This window comes from Chelonia mydas, chromosome 7 (genome assembly GCF_015237465.2).
Source record: "Chelonia mydas isolate rCheMyd1 chromosome 7, rCheMyd1.pri.v2, whole genome shotgun sequence".
NCBI lineage: Eukaryota > Metazoa > Chordata > Testudines > Cheloniidae > Chelonia > Chelonia mydas.
Window position 1 is genome coordinate 83,319,334 of NC_057853.1, and position 19,046 is coordinate 83,338,379.

At 44.1% G+C, this 19,046-nt stretch overlaps 2 protein-coding genes across 7 annotated transcripts in view; one reads left to right on the forward strand and one right to left on the reverse strand.

Moving 5' to 3' along the window:
• Positions 1 to 12,295, reverse strand: part of EIF4EBP2 (eukaryotic translation initiation factor 4E binding protein 2) — a 34,257-nt gene extending 21,962 nt beyond the window's left edge. For both annotated transcript variants that reach the window (XR_005226038.2, XM_007054671.4), the window contains exon 1: positions 12,157 to 12,295. Coding sequence is in view for 1 of the 2 variants with exons in the window: in XM_007054671.4 (XP_007054733.1) it covers positions 12,157 to 12,295 (139 nt within the window). In the remaining variant the exon portion in view is untranslated. The remainder of the gene's footprint in view (positions 1 to 12,156) is intronic.
• LRRC20 (leucine rich repeat containing 20) overlaps positions 11,879 to 19,046 on the forward strand; it is a 131,070-nt gene continuing 123,902 nt past the window's right edge. The window contains exon 1 of one of the 5 annotated variants that reach the window (XM_043552364.1): positions 11,879 to 12,096. In XM_043552364.1, the coding sequence (XP_043408299.1) occupies positions 11,893 to 12,096 (204 nt within the window). In that variant the 5' untranslated portion in view covers positions 11,879 to 11,892. The remainder of the gene's footprint in view (positions 12,097 to 19,046) is intronic. The other 4 variants (XM_043552365.1, XM_043552366.1, XM_043552362.1 and 1 more) reach the window with 4 other exon arrangements.

Here is a 19,046-nt window from a genome sequence, read left to right on the forward strand (position 1 = left end):
AACATGACATTGGTCCCGGCCAAGATATGGTACCTGATTAATAAAAAACTAAAGGAGGTAATGTAATTAATAACCCTCGGCATGGGTTTATGGAAAAGAGATCCTGTCAAACTAGCTTGATCTCTTTTTTTGATGAGATTATAAGTCTGGTTGATAATGGTCATAGTACTCATGTCATATACTTGGACTTTTGTAAGCATTTGACTTGTTACCACATGACATTTTGATTAAAAAACCTAGAAAGATATAAAATTAACATGGCACACATATAATGGATTAAAAACTGGCTAACTGATAGTTCTCAAAATGTAACTGTAAATGGGGAATTGTCATTGAATGGGTCTGTTTTTAGTGGGGTCCTGCAAGCATTGGTTCTTGGCTCTATGCTACAACAGGGGTGGCCAACCTGTGGCTCCGGAGCCGCATGCGGCTCTTCAGAAGTTAATATGCGGCTCCTTGTATAGGCACCGACTCTGGGGCTGGAGCTACAGGCGCCAACTTTCCAATGTGCCGGGGGGTGCTCACTGCTCAACCCTTGGCTCTGCCACAGGCCCTGCCCCCCCTCCACCTTCCCGCCCCTGAGCCTGCCATGCCCTTGCTCCCCCCAAGCCTCCTGCACACCACAAAACAGCTGATTGGGAGGTGCTCATCGGCGGGACTGCCAGTGGGTGGGAGGAGCTGGCAGCAGGGGAGTGGAGCTGATGTGGGGCTGCTGACATATTACTGTGGCTCTTTGGCAATGTACGTTGGTATATTCCGGCTCCTTCTCAGGCTCAGGTTGGCCACCCCTGCTATATAACATCTTTATCAATGACCTGGAAGAAAACATGAAGTCACCACTGATAAAGTTGGCAGGTGACACAAAAATTGGGGGGGGGGTGGTAAATAATGAAGAGAACAGGTCACTGATTGAGCGATCCAGTTCACGGAGTGAACTGGACACAAGCAAACAATATGCATTTTAATATGGCTAAATGAAAGTATCTACATCTGGGAAAAAAGGAGAAGGCCATACTTACAGGATTGGGGGCGGGACTATCCTGGGAAGCAGTGACTGAAAAAGATTTGGGGGTCGAGGTGAATAATCAACTTAACAAGAGCTCCCAGTGTGATGCTGTGGTCAAAAGAGCTAATGCAGTCCTGGGATGCTTAAACACAGGAATCTCAAGTAGGAGCAGAAAAGGTTGTTTTACCCCTGTATTTGGTACTGGTGCGAGCACTGCTGGAATACTGTTTCCACTTCTGGTGCCCATAATTCAAGAAGGATGCTGATAAATTGGAAAGGGTTCAGAGAGGAATCATGAGAATAATTAAAGGATTAGAAAAACGTGCCTTATAGTGATAGATTCAAGCTCAATCTATTTAGTTTTACGAAGAGAAGGTTAAGGGATGACTTGATGACAGTCTAAGTATCTACATGGGGAACAAATATTTAATAATGGGCTCTTCAATCTATCAAAGGAAGGTATAACATTATCCAAAGGCTGGAAGCTGAAGCTAGACAAATTATGAAGGAAAAGAAGACAAATTTTTAACTGTGAGAGTAACTAACCACTGGAACAATGTACCAAGGTGTGTGGTTGATTCTCCATCACTGACAATTTTTAAAATCAAGACTGGATGTTCTTTTAAAAGATCTGCTCTAGGAGTTATTTTGGGGAAGTTCTATGGCCTGTGCTACACAGTAAATCAGACCAGGTGATCAGAATGGTCCCTTCTGGCCTTAGAAACTATGCAGAAGATTAACAAAGCATAGTAAAGGTCAGAGCTGTAGGGAAAGAAAGAAAACAACAGGCTTTGGAAATAGTGCATCCTTGTACATTAGGATAAATGGGGATGTGTGTCAAGGATGACAAGTTTGGAAGCCAGGAAAGCAGGCAGTGTGGAGTTAGGCTTGGTTTTTGTAAGAGTGTTGTACACAAAGGTAGATGAAAAGGAGAATGAGAGACTGAATAAGAATGAGCAAGAGAGGAGAGATGATTGAGGGGGTTAAGGTCAAGGGGTTAGAAGTGAAGAGTGTGAAGGCCACACCATTACAGTTCGTTGTACATGATAGCACCTAGCAGCCCAAGTTATAGACAGGATCCCATAATGCTAGGTGCTGTACAAATACAGAACAAAAAAATAATCCTTGCCTCAAAGAGCTCAGCGCTGGATCCCAGGATTAAGAGTAGGGGTGGAGGGGATGGAACAAGAATTCATGGCAGATGGTGTCAATTTCTTCTTTTTGAAAACAGTTGTTAAAAACTTGGGCTGAAAAGGAGGTACAATAGGTGAGTGGGTCTGAAGAGACAGTCAAAGGTGAAGCAGTCATGAGGGCTGTGGGTACAGGAGTCCATCAGGAAAGAAGAAAAGCTGTTTGGCATATTAAATCATAGAGCTGATGGCAAGGAGGATCTATCTGTAGTGAAGGAAGTTAAACTGATCTTTGGATTTTCTCCAGAGGCACTCAGCAGCATGGGGACAGGAACAGAGGAAGTGGGAGAGGTCCAATGCTGGAAACTGATGAGTTGGACGGAGCGTCCAGAAAAGGGAACAAAGACCCTGGTGTGAAGAAGAGAGAGGCCTTAAAAATGGAGACCCGGGAGTTAAAGAAAAGTAGTATCTGTCAAGGAGAGGGGACAGCAGAGAAATGGAAGGAGGTAGGAATAGCCGTGATGGACTGGGATGAGAGAAGTTAAAAGGAAGAGAGGTGATGGTCACAGATATAACAGACTAAACATCTTTGATTGCTCTTCTATGAAAAATGAACATATTATAGTTCAAACACCTACTGAGCAGCTGATGGTTCAAGGAAAGACAGCAACACTGCCCGAAAGTTCAATAATTAACTGGAACCTAGGTACATAGAGGCATCAGCACTGGGAAAAGCTGTTTAAATATCCCACACCAGGATATACTGGCATTTCCTTGGGCCCAAAGAAGAGTCCAATCCTCCTCCATGCCTCTCCAAGATTTCTCTCGCCTTTCTACCCCAAGTATCAAACATATTACTCACACACTTCAGAACTTGTTGTCTGAGCAGGCTTCCTGCTCTAGAAAGATCCTAGAACCAATAGCAGGGCCTCACTTAGAGGTAGGAGTTTCAGACAATCACAGGTTGTATCCTGTGGATGCCTATTTCATAGAATATCAGGGTTGGAAGGGACCTCTGGAGGTCATCTAGTCCAACCCCCTGCTCAAAGCAGGACCAATCCCAAACTAAATCATCCCAGCCAGGGCTTTGTCAAGCCTGACCTTAAAAACCTCAAAGGAAGGAGATTCCACCACCTCCCTAGGTAATGCATTCCACTGCTTCACCACCCTCCTAGTGAAAAAGTTTTTCCTAATATCCAACCTAAACCTCCCCCACTGCAACTTGAGACCAATACTCCTTGTTCTGTCATCTGCTACCACTGAAAACAGTCTAGATCCATCCTCCTTGCAACCCCCCTTTCAGGTAGTTGAAAGCAGCTATCAAATCCCCCCTCATTCTTCTCTTCCACAGACTAAACAATCCCAGTTCCCTCAGCCTCTCCTCATAAGTCATGTGTTCCAGTCCCCTAATCATTTTTGTTGCCCTTCGCTGGACGCTTTCCAATTTTTTCACATCCTTCTTGTAGTGTGGGGCCCAAAACTGGACACAGTACTCCAGATGAGGCCTCACCAATGTTGAATAGAAGGGAACGATCACATCCCTTGATCTGCTGGCAATGCCCCTACTTATACAGCCCAAAATGCCATTGGACTTCTTGGCAACAAGGGCACACTGTTGACTCATATCCAGCTTCTTGTCCATTGTAACCCCTAGATCCTTTTCTGCAGAACTGCTGCCTAGCCTTTCGGTCCCTAGTCTGTAGCGGTGCATTGGATTCTTCCATCCTAAGTGCAGGACTCTGCACTTGTCCTTGTTGAACCTCATCAGATTTCTTTTGGCCCAATCCTCTAATTTGTCTAGGTCCCTCTGTATCCTATCCCTACCCTCCAGCATATCTACCTCTCTTCCCAGTTTAGTGTCATCTGCAAACTTGCTGAGGGTGCAATCCACGCCATCCTCCAGATCACTAATGAAGATATTGAACAAAACCGGCCCCAGGACCGACCCCTGGGGCACTCCACTTGACACCGGCTGCCAACTGGACATGGAGCCGTTGATCACTACCCGTTGAGCCTGACGATTTAGCCAGCTTTATATCCACCTTATAGTCCATTCATCCAGCCCATACTTCTTTAACCTGCTGGCAAGAATACCGTGGGAGAACGTGGCAAAAGCTTTGCTAAAGTCAAGGAATAACATGGCCACTGCTTTCCCTTCATTCACAGAGCCAGTTATCTCGTCATAGAAGGCAATTAGATTAGTCAGGCATGAATTGCCCTTGGTGAATCTATGCTGTCTGTTCCTTATCACTTTCCTCTCCTCTAAGTGCTTGAGAATTGATTGCTTGAGGACCTGCTCCATGATTTTTCCAGGGACTGAGGTGAGGCTGACTGGCCTGTAGTTCCCCGGATCCTCCTCCTTCCCTTTTTTAAAGATGGGCACTATATTAGCCGTTTTCCAGTCGTCCAGGACCTCCCCCGATCACCATGAGTTTTCAAAGATAATGGCCAATGGCTCTGCAATCACATCCGCCAACTCCTTTAGCACTCCCAGATGCAGCGCATCCGGCCCCATGGACTTGTGCTTGTCCATCTTTTCTAAATAGTCCCGAACCACTTCTTTCTCCACAGAGGGCTGGTCGCCTCCTCCCCACGCTGTGCTGCCCACTGCAGTAGTCTGGGAGCTGACCTTATTTAAGGAGGCAGAACACTCATTTAAGAGCAGAAACTACATTGTCAGGATTCAGAGTAACAGCTGTGTTAGTCTGTATTCGCAAAAAGAAAAGGAGTACTTGTGGCACCTTAGAGACTAACCAATTTATTTGGGCATAAGCTTTCATGAGCTAAAGCTCACTTCATCGGATGCATACTGTGGAAAGTGTAGAAGATCTTTTTATATACACACAAAGCATGAAAAAATACCTCCTCCCACCCCACTCTCCTGCTGGTAATAGCTTATCTAAAGTGATCACTCTCCTTACAATGTGTATGATAATCAAGGTGGGCCATTTCCAGCACAAATCCAGGGTTTAACAAGAACGTCTCGGGGGGGGGGGGGGGGGGTAGGAAAAAACAAGGGGAAATAGGTTACCTTGCATAATGACTTAGCCACTCCCCGTCTCTATTCAAGCCTAAGTTAATTGTATCCAATTTGCAAATTAATTCCAATTCAACAGTTTCTCGCTGGAGTCTGGATTTGAAGTTTTTTTTCTTGTAATATAGCAACTTTCATGTCTGTAATCGCGTGACCGGAGAGATTGAAGTGTTCTCTGACTGGTTTATGAACGTTATAATTCTTGACATCTGATTTGTGTCCATTTATTCTTTTACGTAGAGACTGTCCAGTTTGACCAATGTACATGGGAGAGGGGCATTGCTGGCACATGATGGCATATATCACATTGGTGGATGTGCAGGTGAACGAGCCTCTGATAGTGTGGCTGATGTTATTAGGCCCTGTGATGGTGTCCCCTGAATAGATATGTGGGCACAGTTGGCAACGGGCTTTCTTGCAAGGATAAGTTCCTGGGTTAGTAGTTCTGTTGTGTGGTATGCGGTTGCTGGTGAGTATTTGCTTCAGGTTGGGGGGCTGTCTGTAGGCAAGGATTGGCCTGTCTCCGAAGATTTGTGAGAGTGTTGGGTCATCCTTCAGGATAGGTTGTAGATCCTTAATAATGCGTTGGAAGGGTTTTAGTTGAGGGCTGAAGGTGATGGCTAGTGGCGTTCTGTTATTTTCTTTGTTAGGCCTGTCCTGTAGTAGGTGACTTCTGGGAACTCTGCTGGCTGGACACAAATCAGATGTCAAGAATTATAACATTCATAAACCAGTCGGAGAACACTTCAATCTCTCTGGTCATGCGATTACAGACATGAAAGTTGCTATATTACAACAAAAAAACTTCAAATCCAGACTCCAGCGAGAAACTGTTGAGAGTGGGGTGGGAGGAGGTATTTTTTCATGCTTTGTGTGTATATAAAAAGATCTTCTACACTTTCCACAGTATGCATCCGATGAAGTGAGCTGTAGCTCACGAAAGCTCATGCTCAAATAAATTGGTTAGTCTCTAAGGTGCCACAAGTACTCCTTTTCTTATTGTCAGGATTGAAGATGTAAAATGCAACGTTTCACTCCAAGATTAGAACTGCAGAAAGACAGAGAACACTATTTTTAATCTGAAGTGAAGCTACAGTCAGAAAAGTCATAGTCATGTCCCACTTTTAAAGTCTTTATCAGTTGCTTCTATGATCAGATCTTTTCAGTTTCAAGTCAAAACAAGATTTTTCCAGCTGCCAGTGGTGCAAGATCATCCTGGTGTACAAAAAACCCAAGCTGTGGTCCCATATCATCCCTCACTACACAGGTTCTGGAGAAGAACTAGATAGTCTGTTGGTGGAGGGAAGGAAGAAAATAAGGCACTTCTCTTCTGCAGTGCCACAGCTTTATTCCAGAGCTGACAGGAATAAACTTGGTTTTGACAGTACACGGAGCATGACTCAAAAGACACATGAGGAGCATGAACACAACAGAACCATTTTGTAATCCCTTTTCTGACCACTAAACAGTACAGAACAGACACAAAAGTAAACTAAGAAAAGGCATTTAAAATTACATGCACGAAGCTGTGAGACAGAGCAACAACTTGCAGCTCTGAGTGAATCAAGTCTGTTCCTTAGAAAAGTAAATGTTTAAATGGATCAAACACAACCTTCGCATTGCTAGTTTAAAGCTAATCAGAGTTGTATGTTTGAGAGTTACACTCAGAATTTTTCTAGGCAATGCGCCTCTCAGTCATTCCACACCTCAGGGGAGCATCAGACATCTTACCCAGGGGCAGCTGTTTTGCAACAAGATATTTTGTATCCTGTCCAAAGCTCTTTGTGTTTGAATTGCAGAGGAACACCTGAAGTCTTATTTTATTCCTCCCCCGCGCCCCTTGCACAGCAACAAGAAGGAGCAATGGGTCCTGATCCTGATTAGGGATTCTGGGAGATATTATTTAATATTTCATGTACTACTAATAGGGTACCAGCTGAAATATTCTTCAGAAATTTTGCTACTTAGATTCAGGGGGCATCGGGAGTCCACAAAGTATTTTCCTACCTCCGTTCAAGAGGGGAAAGAAAAAGAAAAAAAACAACCACCCAGTGCTTTAGTAGTTCTCAAACTGTGGGTGTTGAGAGATTACTCCAGTGATAAGCTGAAATAAAAAGCACACTTCGCAGCAAAGGAGCCTCCTGAGAAACATGAAATAGTAATTGCCACCTACAGAATGATGAAAAGATAATCAAGGGCACCCTCCCAGAAACAGAGTAATTCGCAGGGACCTCCAGTCCTGTTTTCTGAACTGGTAATTTTTAAGGGGACCCTTCACCAGAACTGCACATGTAAAGGCACCTCTGAAGGCAAGAGTTAAACGCTGGATCAATTCAAAACATTCCCAGAAACTGTCTAGAGAAGGAAGTTATTAAAGGCAGGACACCCTCTTTCTTATAACAATTTCTGTCAGTGTGTGAAAACAACCAATGTCCATGACAGGTGATAAGGTATAGTTGGTGGCTTTCAAATTAAAGCACTGCCATGAACTCAAAAGGACAGGCAACTGTTTTCTGAAAACAGAATGGACTCTGTACAAATGGGACGATCTATCCTAGCTATAGCCTTCCGCATCGTCATTCAGAATTCCGTGTTGCCTGTCCTTAGCTTCTACCGGCTCTTGCTGCTCCCTAAGCACTGAACTAGGATTCTGTTTTTGTACACTCCCTGTCCCCTACAGTTGTCCTCAGCCACACTCACAAATGCTAGTCTTCAATACTCTGTTCCCAAGGGCTCTGCACTAGCTCTTAATTTTCTGATAGCTGGGATAAACTCTTACCTGTGTCACTTATGAAAAGGACACCATTAATATGAAGTTAGTTTAAAAAATACAAATTTAACAGCTACCAATACTAGGAGTTTTACAATCACATTTTTCTTTTAATATAAAAAAAAAAACAAAACTATGGGTCTTGCACAACAGTGAGGACAGAGCAACGGGGAAACAGTTAAATAGATTGGACAGAAAGTGCTGTCAGAATGTGCGAAGTAAATAAATTAAAAATATAGATTTCCTTCAATCGCTAATCTCGGTTATAGTGATTTTAGTCATTACTTATAACAACAATCAATAAAAATTCCGATAGACATAGACCCTTTATTTTGGGAGCATCTTTCTAGAAGGCAACAATTCTCAGGAGCAGGGAACTGGACGCTGTTGGTTCTATACCTGACTCTGCCACTTATCTCTTATAAACCTGGGCAAGTCACTTAGCCTCATAAGAAAACTGAGGCCCAATCTGTAAAATAGAGATAAATAATACAGTCCTATTTCCCATCTTTGTAATGTACTTTGAGATCCTTGGATGAAAGGTGTTTTAAGTGCAAAGCGATGGCACCAGTGATATTTTTGACATCACAATTTCGTACTTGAGTAGACGCTGCCAATTGTAAGACCTAGAAGAGGGATAACAGAGACAAAGCAGATCTGGATTAACTGGCAGTGTGTGGGACGAAGAAGTTTGTAGACTGTCTGCTTGTAGTGCAATGGGCTCAAGCTAGTGCCATATGTCCTTCATTTCCATGAGTGATACATTTAAAAGCACCAAGATGTAGCTACCAATGATTTATTCAAAACATTTATATTCAAATACTGCTTTAAAATAAACCCATCAAGAACACTCTGAATGGAGGGAAAGAAAATCTGAACTGTATGAAAAATAACTTGGCATCAGTACTGTCCAGTGTCCATGGATTTGACCCTGTAAACTTTTAATGAAGTCCTAAATATTAACTATTACTATAAAAGAATATTCAGCACATTAACTCACACTTAACATTATTTCTTCTTTTAGGTTCCCAGTATGGATCAACAACTCATTCAGAAACACTCACTAAACTGTCACACCTACAACTGAACCAAGGGCAGCATTCCATGTGACTTGGTGCAGAAACCATATGAGGTGGAAGGAGTTTTCTAGTCCTTTTTTAATTCAAAAAGTTGGGGAGTTCATTTTTGAGGTCTGTCTTTGTATCCCCCTAACTCCCACTTTGATTTAATTAAAAATTTCTCTCCTCCCACCCTTTATATTCATCATTCCCTTTCACATTTCTTCTGTGCATCTCTCCTCATATTTATTTAACTATGTGTCTTCCTTGTTGTGGGATTCTGGGATCGCCCAATGAAGACATTCTAAATGTTACTTCTTCCCTGAATATGCCAGGCTGAGAAGATGGAACTTAGATCCCTCTATAATCCCATCAAGGCACAAGCAATGACAGCAAAGTGAAATTAACAATTCCAGTCAACTGCACTCTGCTGCTCCTGCTGGGAAAGTGCAGTGCTGGTAGGAGAAGGGATGTGTGCAGGGAAGACAATGCAAACTCGCTCAGCTCTCCTCTGCACCCCAAATTCTACAGCATCCAACACCCTTTGTACCTCTCTTACTCCTGTTTATAATTCTGCAGCAGGAACAGCAAACAGATTCTAGTCAGTTTCATTCTGGTGCTTCTGGGCAGCAGCAGTATAGATGTGAAGCTCTCATGGGGTATTCTCGCCCCAGAATAATTTCTAAAATGCAGGCTAATTAAGGAAAAATAGGAACAGAAAGTCCTGCAACCCTACTCTTAACACACAGAACCCCACTGTAGACTAACATAAGCCTGTGAGGTCAGGTACTCCAGTCGTTTACCTTCTCAAAAATTGTATCACTTTGTAAAATTTTTAAAATCATCATCTGTGAATATTTTTAAAGATTTGACACCACCAGCATGATACATTCTACAATGTCACACCAAGTAGGGATTTCACAACCCACAGTAGATTCAGAACAAGTATTTAGGTAACATGCATTTATTAATATTTTGTCCCTTTTATCCAGCTTTTTTTAAAATCACATTCTGCACATACTTCTAATAAATCTAGTTATTTTCTTTCATTTACAGATGACCTTCAATGGCAATCCACCTCCTGCCAACACAAAATACCATAACAAAATCAAGACCCCACTTAATACCTAATACCTAATATGGAGGAAGAAAAAGTGCAATGATGGAAGTCCATTACACAGGAGGATGCAGCAATATTACACATGGCCTGTAAAATACACACATCACTAGAACTGTATTTGCTACTTTCTGGAAGCCACAGAAAAGTCACACTAGTGTTTACATTTTTATAGCTTTCTGCAAAGCGAGCAAGTGAAGAAGTCAAGAGACAGTGGAGGATAAGCCTGCTTCTCTAGCAGATATCAACATACATATATACAAACCTGCCCATGCCCAGCAGAGAAAAGTTAGGGACACAAAAAAAAATAGGATAGAGCAATGATGTGGAATTCACATGTTCACATAATCTGCATAATTTGTAACAACGAAAGGGCAAACAACATCCAGTTTAAGAGGAATAGAAGCAATCTTGAGCCTAAAATGAAGTGGAAATAAGAGGTTTGGGCTTTGGGAAAACTATACTGCAAAAAAACAGCAGGTTCTCATCCCTGAATATTTTTGTTTTATAGTCCTGTTTGACCATAACGAAAATTACAATAGAGTTCCACTAATAATTTCTTTCCACATATTTTACCACTGATCTAAGCCAGGAACCAGGGCACTATTTTTAAAGCAACTCTGAAAACTATTGTGAAATGACTGTTTGGCTATTTAATAACAAAACAGCTTTGCCAACTGAAATATCTGTGAGTGCTTCCCCAAGAGGTCCCCCTCAGGGGAACAGAGTCAATATTTAGCTCAGGAACCCTGTCTGTATGCACTCTACCATTCACACAACGTTGAGGCTAGATAACACATCATGGGATTTACTGTTAATTGATGTTTATTTGGGGTGGTAGGAAGGAATGATTTCATGATTCAGCCTTATCTTGGAGGAGATGACAAGGTTAAGCTTTAGTTTTTAAATACAAATAGGGTCTCTGGTGCTCCTATGCCTTGACTCCTATTTAGCTCTGTTACTAATAAAATCAACAAGAGCAGCAGGCATATCAATAGGTTTATACAGGCCTTGTTGTCCAAGAACAGGCCTAAATGGAGATTGCTGCACAGTCTACATCCATGTTAGTCTGCAGTGCAAAGTTAGCACTTCCTTAAACTGAGCCCTCCGCTGGCTGATGCATTTCTTTAGTCAGAGCTAAAAGAATCCCAAGCCCCCTTGATAACGGCCAGAGGCTGGTTCCACACTGGGGTGCGTCCCGAGTTCTCGGTGGAGTTCATGTTTCTCTCCCTCCTGCAGCTGCTGGAGAATTTCCCCCCCTACTTCTCCTCTCCTATTGTGCAACAGACACGGGCTTGTCCTAGACTCCTAGGCCTTGTTTACAAATATCTCACTGCTAGCCCCACACCAAAAAGGGAGAAGGAGCTTGGGGCCCAGTGCAACTAGGCTCCAGATCCAGCACAATCTCCTTCCCTCCCCTCCATCCTTCCTTCCGAATAAAAAAACAAACATTACAAATACATACGGGGGGGAAGGGCCCTTTTAGTGCTAGAGGCTCTCCTCCCCGCTTTGTACAGCGATCTCTGGTACACCTATTTCTCTCTGCTCCCCACCAAAGCCTCTGGTCCTGTGTAGCACTAGCCTATACCCCTTTGCTTTGAGATCCCGGGGAAGGCGACAGAAAAGAGGTAACCCTACAGACGAGGTCCCCACCGCACAAGGAGTAATAAACCTGAGGGCTTCAGAGAAAGTGGGGGTCGCGCCTAGTCCGCTCATCACCATCTGTACTTTCCCGCACGGTCTCCCCTTCCATTGCACCCACTGTAGCATTACTTGCATGTACTTCTCTGCTAATCCCCCTCCCCCATTTAATTGCATGCGCTTTCCACGCTCCCCCTCCCCCATTAAAACTGCCAGCTGTGTAACGCTAATTGCATGTACTTTGCTGCATCTCTATTCTCTCCCTCCCGTTAATTGCATGCACATTTCCTCGCAGCCGGTTGCGCGGACCCCCGAGTGGTTGCCTGCAGCCCGGAGACTGGTGCGTGTACGGAGGGAGGCCTGGGCCTGGCCGGCAGGGGTAACCGGGGGTGCTCTTTACCTCCAGGAGTGGTAGAAAACAGGGTCCCCCCGGGCGTGGTGCAATAGTCATGAGGTAGCTGCGTGGTGTCGCTGATGGGCACCGTCCTGGTGGGGATGGCCCGGCTCTGGCTGTGCTGGTGGCCGCCGGAGGAAGACATCGCCCTGCTCCGTTGTCCCGGCTGCTGGGGGAGGTAGGTGGCGGGGAGGGGGGGGGTGGGCAGAGACGCTGAAGGAGGAGGTGGTGGAGGCGGCGGCGCTGGACTCGCTCCGGGGGCGGGGGCAGTGGCCGCCTCTTTTCTCCGGTGCCTGGGCGCTTTCTCTCCGTCCACCGCCTCCACCGCCACCTTCTCCCTCGGCCTCTGCCAGGAGCACGAAACCCGGGGCGGGGGCCGACGGCCGAGAAGGGAGGGGCGGGACGTGGGGGGGAGGAGCAGCCCGGCCTGTGGCAGCTGCCGCTACGCGGGCTGGTGCGGGAACGTGGCTCTCCCCCCTCTCCCCCGCCCGGGCTTTGTGCCACCCGCTCCTCGGGCACAGCCGGGGGCGACTCGCCCCCTTGGACACAGGCCGCGCCAGCGGGGACTCAGCCCCGGCTCGTGAGCTGCTCGGGTCTCCTGGGCCGAGCTCGCCGGAGAGCCGCGCGTAGGGCTGGCAATATGCTTGGGACACACGTGCGTGTTCAGTACCCCATGTGCATGCTGGGTGGTTCGGGTTGGTGTGCACAAGCCTGTGGTGCAACAGTGCCTTGCAGGGCTCGCTTTTATTTTATTTGTACAGATTACTAGTGGTGCCTAATAAGGCACTTTACAGACAAAAAAAAAGACAGTCACTGCGCTGGGGGGTTTACAGTCTAGATTTCTGACAGTGCGAGGAGGGAGAGTGATGGGGGGAGGATAAGGGATGCAAAAAATAAGGCCCAGAACATCTAATAAGTAGTGTACCATACATAGCAACAGCGCTCTCTGCCTATTTTTTGTAACATGGGATTAAATAATAAGGAACTGGAGCTCCTCTAAAGAACATACATGTTGCTCCTAAGTGGTGGTTGCTCTTAGGAGGTGATGCTGTGAACAAGCATCTACTTACTGTGGGAAAGTTAGATAATGGCAGCCACATACATAACTTAAACACAGCAGCCTGGAGATGCCTGTAAAGCATAAATGACTAATATTTGGATTTTTTTAGTCTAAAGTTTCAAAATAAATCATGCGATTGTCTCTAAAAGCAACTTGGATGTTTTTGTCTTTGCTTTATCTTTTTTCTCTGAAGTCTCAATTATTTTTCTGGTTGTTTTTTGGACTTTCATTTTAAGTATTGTCTCTGCCTCTTTCTTACATCTTCATCCACAAAATGGCATTGATTGTGCTAGTGCGATTTTGTAACCTAAAGTACCATGAAACCAGCTTTCTTGCAATATTTTGCTATAGTGCTGTTATTTTTTATTAACTGTGTCAGGGTAATTAGGGCAACTTTATTATCATAACCATACTTATATGCTGATTTGTTTAGTGAAATGCCTGAGGACAAGTTAATTGCTATCAAACTACACTGTGTATTTTGTAATTCTTGCAATCTATATCAGGTTTAATTCAGAACAACCAAGCTCTGGTGTTGGATGCCTCAGGAGATAAGAAGTTAAACCTTTCATCTCCTGCCCACTGGCTGAAGTAATGATGAAAGTAATGAGTGGCAATTTGATGACCTGTGTGAAATGAGCAGGTGATCTCAATCTATTTCCTAATGGACAGGTGTCCATATCATAAAGGAATACATAGCTGTAGCACTCATTGGAACCCTTAGTGGTGGTGTTAGGAGAGAAGCTAATGATTAACCAGGCATGGAAACTGAACTACCTTCACCTTAAAGGCCCAGTTACAATATGAACATTTTGCTAGGTCTTAACACAGCTGTCAACAGTAACATTAGCTGAATAGGAGCTGAACACAGTTCAGTGGTTAGCTGGCAGGTCACTGAACACAATTTGTAGTATATTGACTCCCAAACTCTGTTCAGCCCTCATTCAGCTAACATGGCTACTGCCAACAGTGTTCAGAAACTGTACAATTTCCAAGTGTAGACAAGCTGTAGAGATGCAGGTGATCGTTAAAACACATTTATGGAGCAAGATTAAGAAGCTTGTACTGTCAGTGCCTATGCTGAATTTTCCTGGGGAAAATCAGTCTTTCACTTTATATTTAAAAAAAAAGGGAGTGGGGGGGGAGGGAGAAAAGACATCATAGTCCATTAGCTTGAACATTTTACTGTTGTGTGTGCAACAAAGTATATTTTACCTTGTGGCTAGACATCCTGCGTCTGGTGTATTCCCATTTACTGCTAGCCAGAGACTGACAGACAGGAACTGGGAGATAAATTTGGGTTTTCTGCATGGCACTCTTGGCTACACCCTGCTCTTAGTGTGAGGAAGCCTTATCTGTGCCTACTGTGGGTCAGTTCCTCACACCACCAGCCTCTGGAAACACAGGTGCTGCTTTCCAGGCTGCTGCGGGCCCGCTTTCTCTTTACAGGTTAATAATAGGCACACTCTAACCCGAGTCCTCTGAGCATCTCCCTGGAATGTCCAGCGTCTGATTCCCAGGACAGTCATAGAACTCACATCTTCTGTACCCAAGGGAACAGTACACCACAGCTTACCAGTTGCACCATAGAACACAGCTCTGCTTAACACACACAAACTTATTTGTTTTCTCTATAAATAAATCTAACCAAGAACAGCAATTTTCAAATGACAGCAAACAAAAATATTAGAAACAAAGGGTTAAATATAATATAAAATCATAATGCTCATACTAGAGCCTAACCTTAATGAACAAGACTTTGTCAGGTCATACAGAGCAAAAGCTCACCCAAAATCTTTCCATCGCATTACAGCCAGGCGTACCTGTGATCTTCCTATCATGAAGCAAACCGTTGTTAGCTTACTTCCTAGGTAAAAGATGTAGGTACAGAGACTCAGCTTGCACTTATAATCCCAAACATCCATTGTTTCCACTTGCAAACAGGCTAACCCCCACTGCTTGTTTTTTTCCTGTGTATAATCCCCCCTGGAGACTTCACAATCACTTGATTAGCACTGTGCTCAGACTGCAAGTAAGCACTCGTGAAGTGTATAATATTCAATTTACATGTAGACAAACAAAAAATCCCTCTCTAATTTGAGTCTAACCTTTTGGTGAGCAGCTCCAAGTCACAGACCTTAACATAATTTTCAGTTTATGTGCATAACTCCTGACATATTATGCATACATACATTTTGCAATGATTATGAAGTCCAGTGTAACACAGGCTTGCAGCAGAGACCTTACATGGCATTCTTTGGCAAACTAGGATGTAGATACATGCACATTTAAGGGATCCCTGGGTGTGGTATCTCGAGCCCCCTGCCAGATGGCCCCAAGTGGCACCTGGGACACAACTCCAGAACACTAACCATTAGCAGCAAGACCAAATATCTTGAGAGCACAAGGGTGGCAGTGATTATGAAATGCTATTGTGATCAGAGATTAGATTGGCTTCATTGGTGGTGATGCAATGAATTGATATTTTTCTCTGGTGGCTGCATCTTGTTCCAAAAGAAGGCAGCATGAAGCAGTAGCACTAAGTGAGGTAGAAACTGTGTCTTCATTGCCAATGAGTGTTGTCTCTGAAGCCCCAAGACCATTTAAATATCATTTAAAAATATTTTGCTCATGCTCAAAGTATACAAGACAAGCAATGGATAACCATATTATGAAGATAGCACAGTCTTCTCTGAATTACACTTTATTTTGGTATAATGAGTGGGTACATCTTGGGTTGTAGGCGGACACTGAGAGAGTATCACCATTTTTTAAAACCAGTCTTATTTGTGATAGTGATAGGTAAAGAATGAATGATACAAGTCAGTGTTGGAGTGCATTCTTGGTATTAGGACATGATCCACAAATTTTTCTGTATTTTATCACAATAGCATTCTTGATTTGTTGGCTGTGGAGGTACAATATACACGTTTATTATTGACTTTTAAAAAGCAAATTACAGTAAAGAATTAAAATATTGTGTGAATGAAGTGCTGGGGAAATGTGGCCGTCCATTTTAGTTTCTCGGAGAGGTGGGGCCTCCAAGGTGAACTAATTACAGAAACATGAATGACTTCCCCCTCAGGGGAGAGGAGGGGACCACCAGGAATCAGAAGTCAATTAAATAGGGGGGACAGATAAAAGGTGCAGAGATGGGAGTGAGAGCAGACAGATTTGTTTTTCCCTCCCCCCAGCTTTTGAAAGTATCTTGTCTCCTCGTTGGTCATTTTGGTCAGGTGCCAGCGAGGTTATCCTAGCTTCTTAACCCTTTACAGGTGAGAGGATTTTTCCTCTGACCAGGAGGGATTTTAAAGAGGTTTACCCTTCCCTTTATATTTATGACACCCACAGAAGGGGTACTGCCTGAGCATTGACAGAATAAGTTTCGCTCACACTGTTCTGTTATAGTGTTTCACCCCTCTTGTTGCCAAGAGAAAAAAGGGGGGAGACCTCATGGTTAATCGCAAACCAGTCTCTCTCACTAAACAATCAAACTGATAGCAAGAAACATAAACCCCAATTACAGGACAGTCTCCCTAACCAGGCAGGCAAATAGAGGCAGAGATCTGTGAACCCCAATTACAGGGCAATCTCACCAGCAAACCTGTCAAAGGAGTGAGTTTCACTGTGCCTCTGTGGGTCACAACTGAGAATACAAAATTCAGGACAAACTGCAGAGAAATAGAGCAGACACCCCCAAAACTGGTGGCTAGTCTCCCATAAGTTCTACCAAACCAGCAACAAAAGTAAACTTCTGTTTCACCATACTGGCAAACAAGTCAGAAAAGCAGTCACCTTAGGCATTCCAATCCTTGTATCACCACCGAAAACACTAGACTTAATGATGACTGGTTCTTTAAAACCAGTTTCATCAAAGAAAAGGGTTCTTCTGATCCCAAAGGACCATCCACACGCCTAAGTCAATATATAACTCAGATCTTACCCAATAATCATGCTGCTGCCAATCCTTTAGTATCTAAAATCTAAAGGTTTATTTATAGAAAGAAAGGTGAGTTAAAATTGGTTAAAGGAATCAAATACATACAACAATTGCAAAGTTCTTGGATCAGGCTTGTAGCAGTAATGGAATAAACTGCTGGCTTGTTAAGTCTCTGGTTACTTCCAAATCACGGGAAGATCCTCAGTCCTTTGATTAGAATGCTCCTATTTGTATAAGTTCATAGTCCAGAGGGTTGAGTAGGAAAGAGGAAAATTAGAGATGTTTCCAGGGCCTCTTATACCTTCTACCAATTGAAGGGAAACCCATTGTTCTCACTGTGGAAAATTACAGGTAACAAGATTGTGTTTGGAGTCACATGGGCAAGTCACATGTCCATGCATGATTTTGCATAGTTCTAGCAGAAACCATGAAGTGTAGATAGGCATCTCCCATGGTCCATTGTGATTTAAGTGTTTCTTGATGAGCCATTTAACTTGAATAGTCCCTCCAAGATCTGGAGGCTAAATACCATGTGGGTGTTATCACAGGAGCAAACATTTGAAATACAGGTATATAGTTAATTTTCATAACATCAGATATAAAAATAATACATGCATACAAATCACATAATATTCAGCAAATCATAACCTTTCCATGGACAACTTACTTCACATACTTTGTACAAGACTTGTTGCAATTATATAACAGTGGTAGCAACAATGATCTACATGGTCATATTTTAATTGGATAACATAACAGAGAGATCCCACAATATCACTGCTGCAGAGACGGTTAAACCCCAGTTACAGGGTGATCTCCCTAATAAGGCAGGCAAATACAGGCAGAGATCTGTGAAAAAACTGTTACTCACCTATTGTGACTGTTGCTCTTCGAGATGTGTTGCTCAAATCTATTCCAATTAGCTGTGGCACGCTGCATGCACAGTCGTCGGAAAGCTTTTCCCCTAGCAGCACTCGTCGGGTTGGTTGTGGAGCCCCCTGGAGTGGCGCCTTCATGGTGCTCAATATATGACCTTGCTGACCTGGCACCACCTTAGTTCCTTCTGGCTAGTCTGACGGAGGGGAAAGCAGGTGAGTTTGGAATGGATATGAGCAACACATCTCGACGAACAAGTTACAATAGGTGAGTAACCGTTTTTTCTTCTTAGAGTGATTGCTCATATCGATTGCAATTAGGTGACTCCCAAGCCTTACCTAGGTGGTGGGGTCGGAGTTAAGGAAATGCTGATTGTAGGACCGCTCTACCGAAAGCCACTCCGTCTCTGGCATGCCGGACGATGGCGTAGTGAGAGGTGATGGTATGCACTGAGGACCAAGTTGTTGCCCTGCAGATTTCCTGGATCAGGACCTGAGCTAGGAATGCCGCTGATGAGGCCTGGGCCCTAGTGGAGTGTGCCGTGAGAGCTGGGTTCGGCACTTTGGCCAGCTCATAGCAAGTGCGGATGCAGGACATGATGCAGGATGATATTCTTTGGGAAAAGCATGGGAGGCCTTTCATCCGGTCCGCCGCCGCTACATATAGCTTGTTCAATTTTCTGAACATCTGAGTGTGCTCGATGTAGAAAGCTAGGGCTCTTCAGACATCAAGGGAATGTAGCCACTGCTCCCGGGAACTAGCATGAGGCTTTGGGTAAAAGACGGGTAGGAAAATGCCTGGCTGGTGTGGAAGTGTGACACAACCTTGGGGAGAAAGGCCGGATGTGGTCTGAGTTGCACCTTATCCTTGTGGAAAACCGTGTAAGGCAGTTCTGAGGTGAGGGCCTTTAGCTCAGAGACTCATGTGGCAGATGTGATGGCGACCAGGAAAGCTGTCTTCCAGGACAGATACAGGAGGGAATACGTGGTCAGCGGTTCGAACAGGGGCCCCCATGAGCCT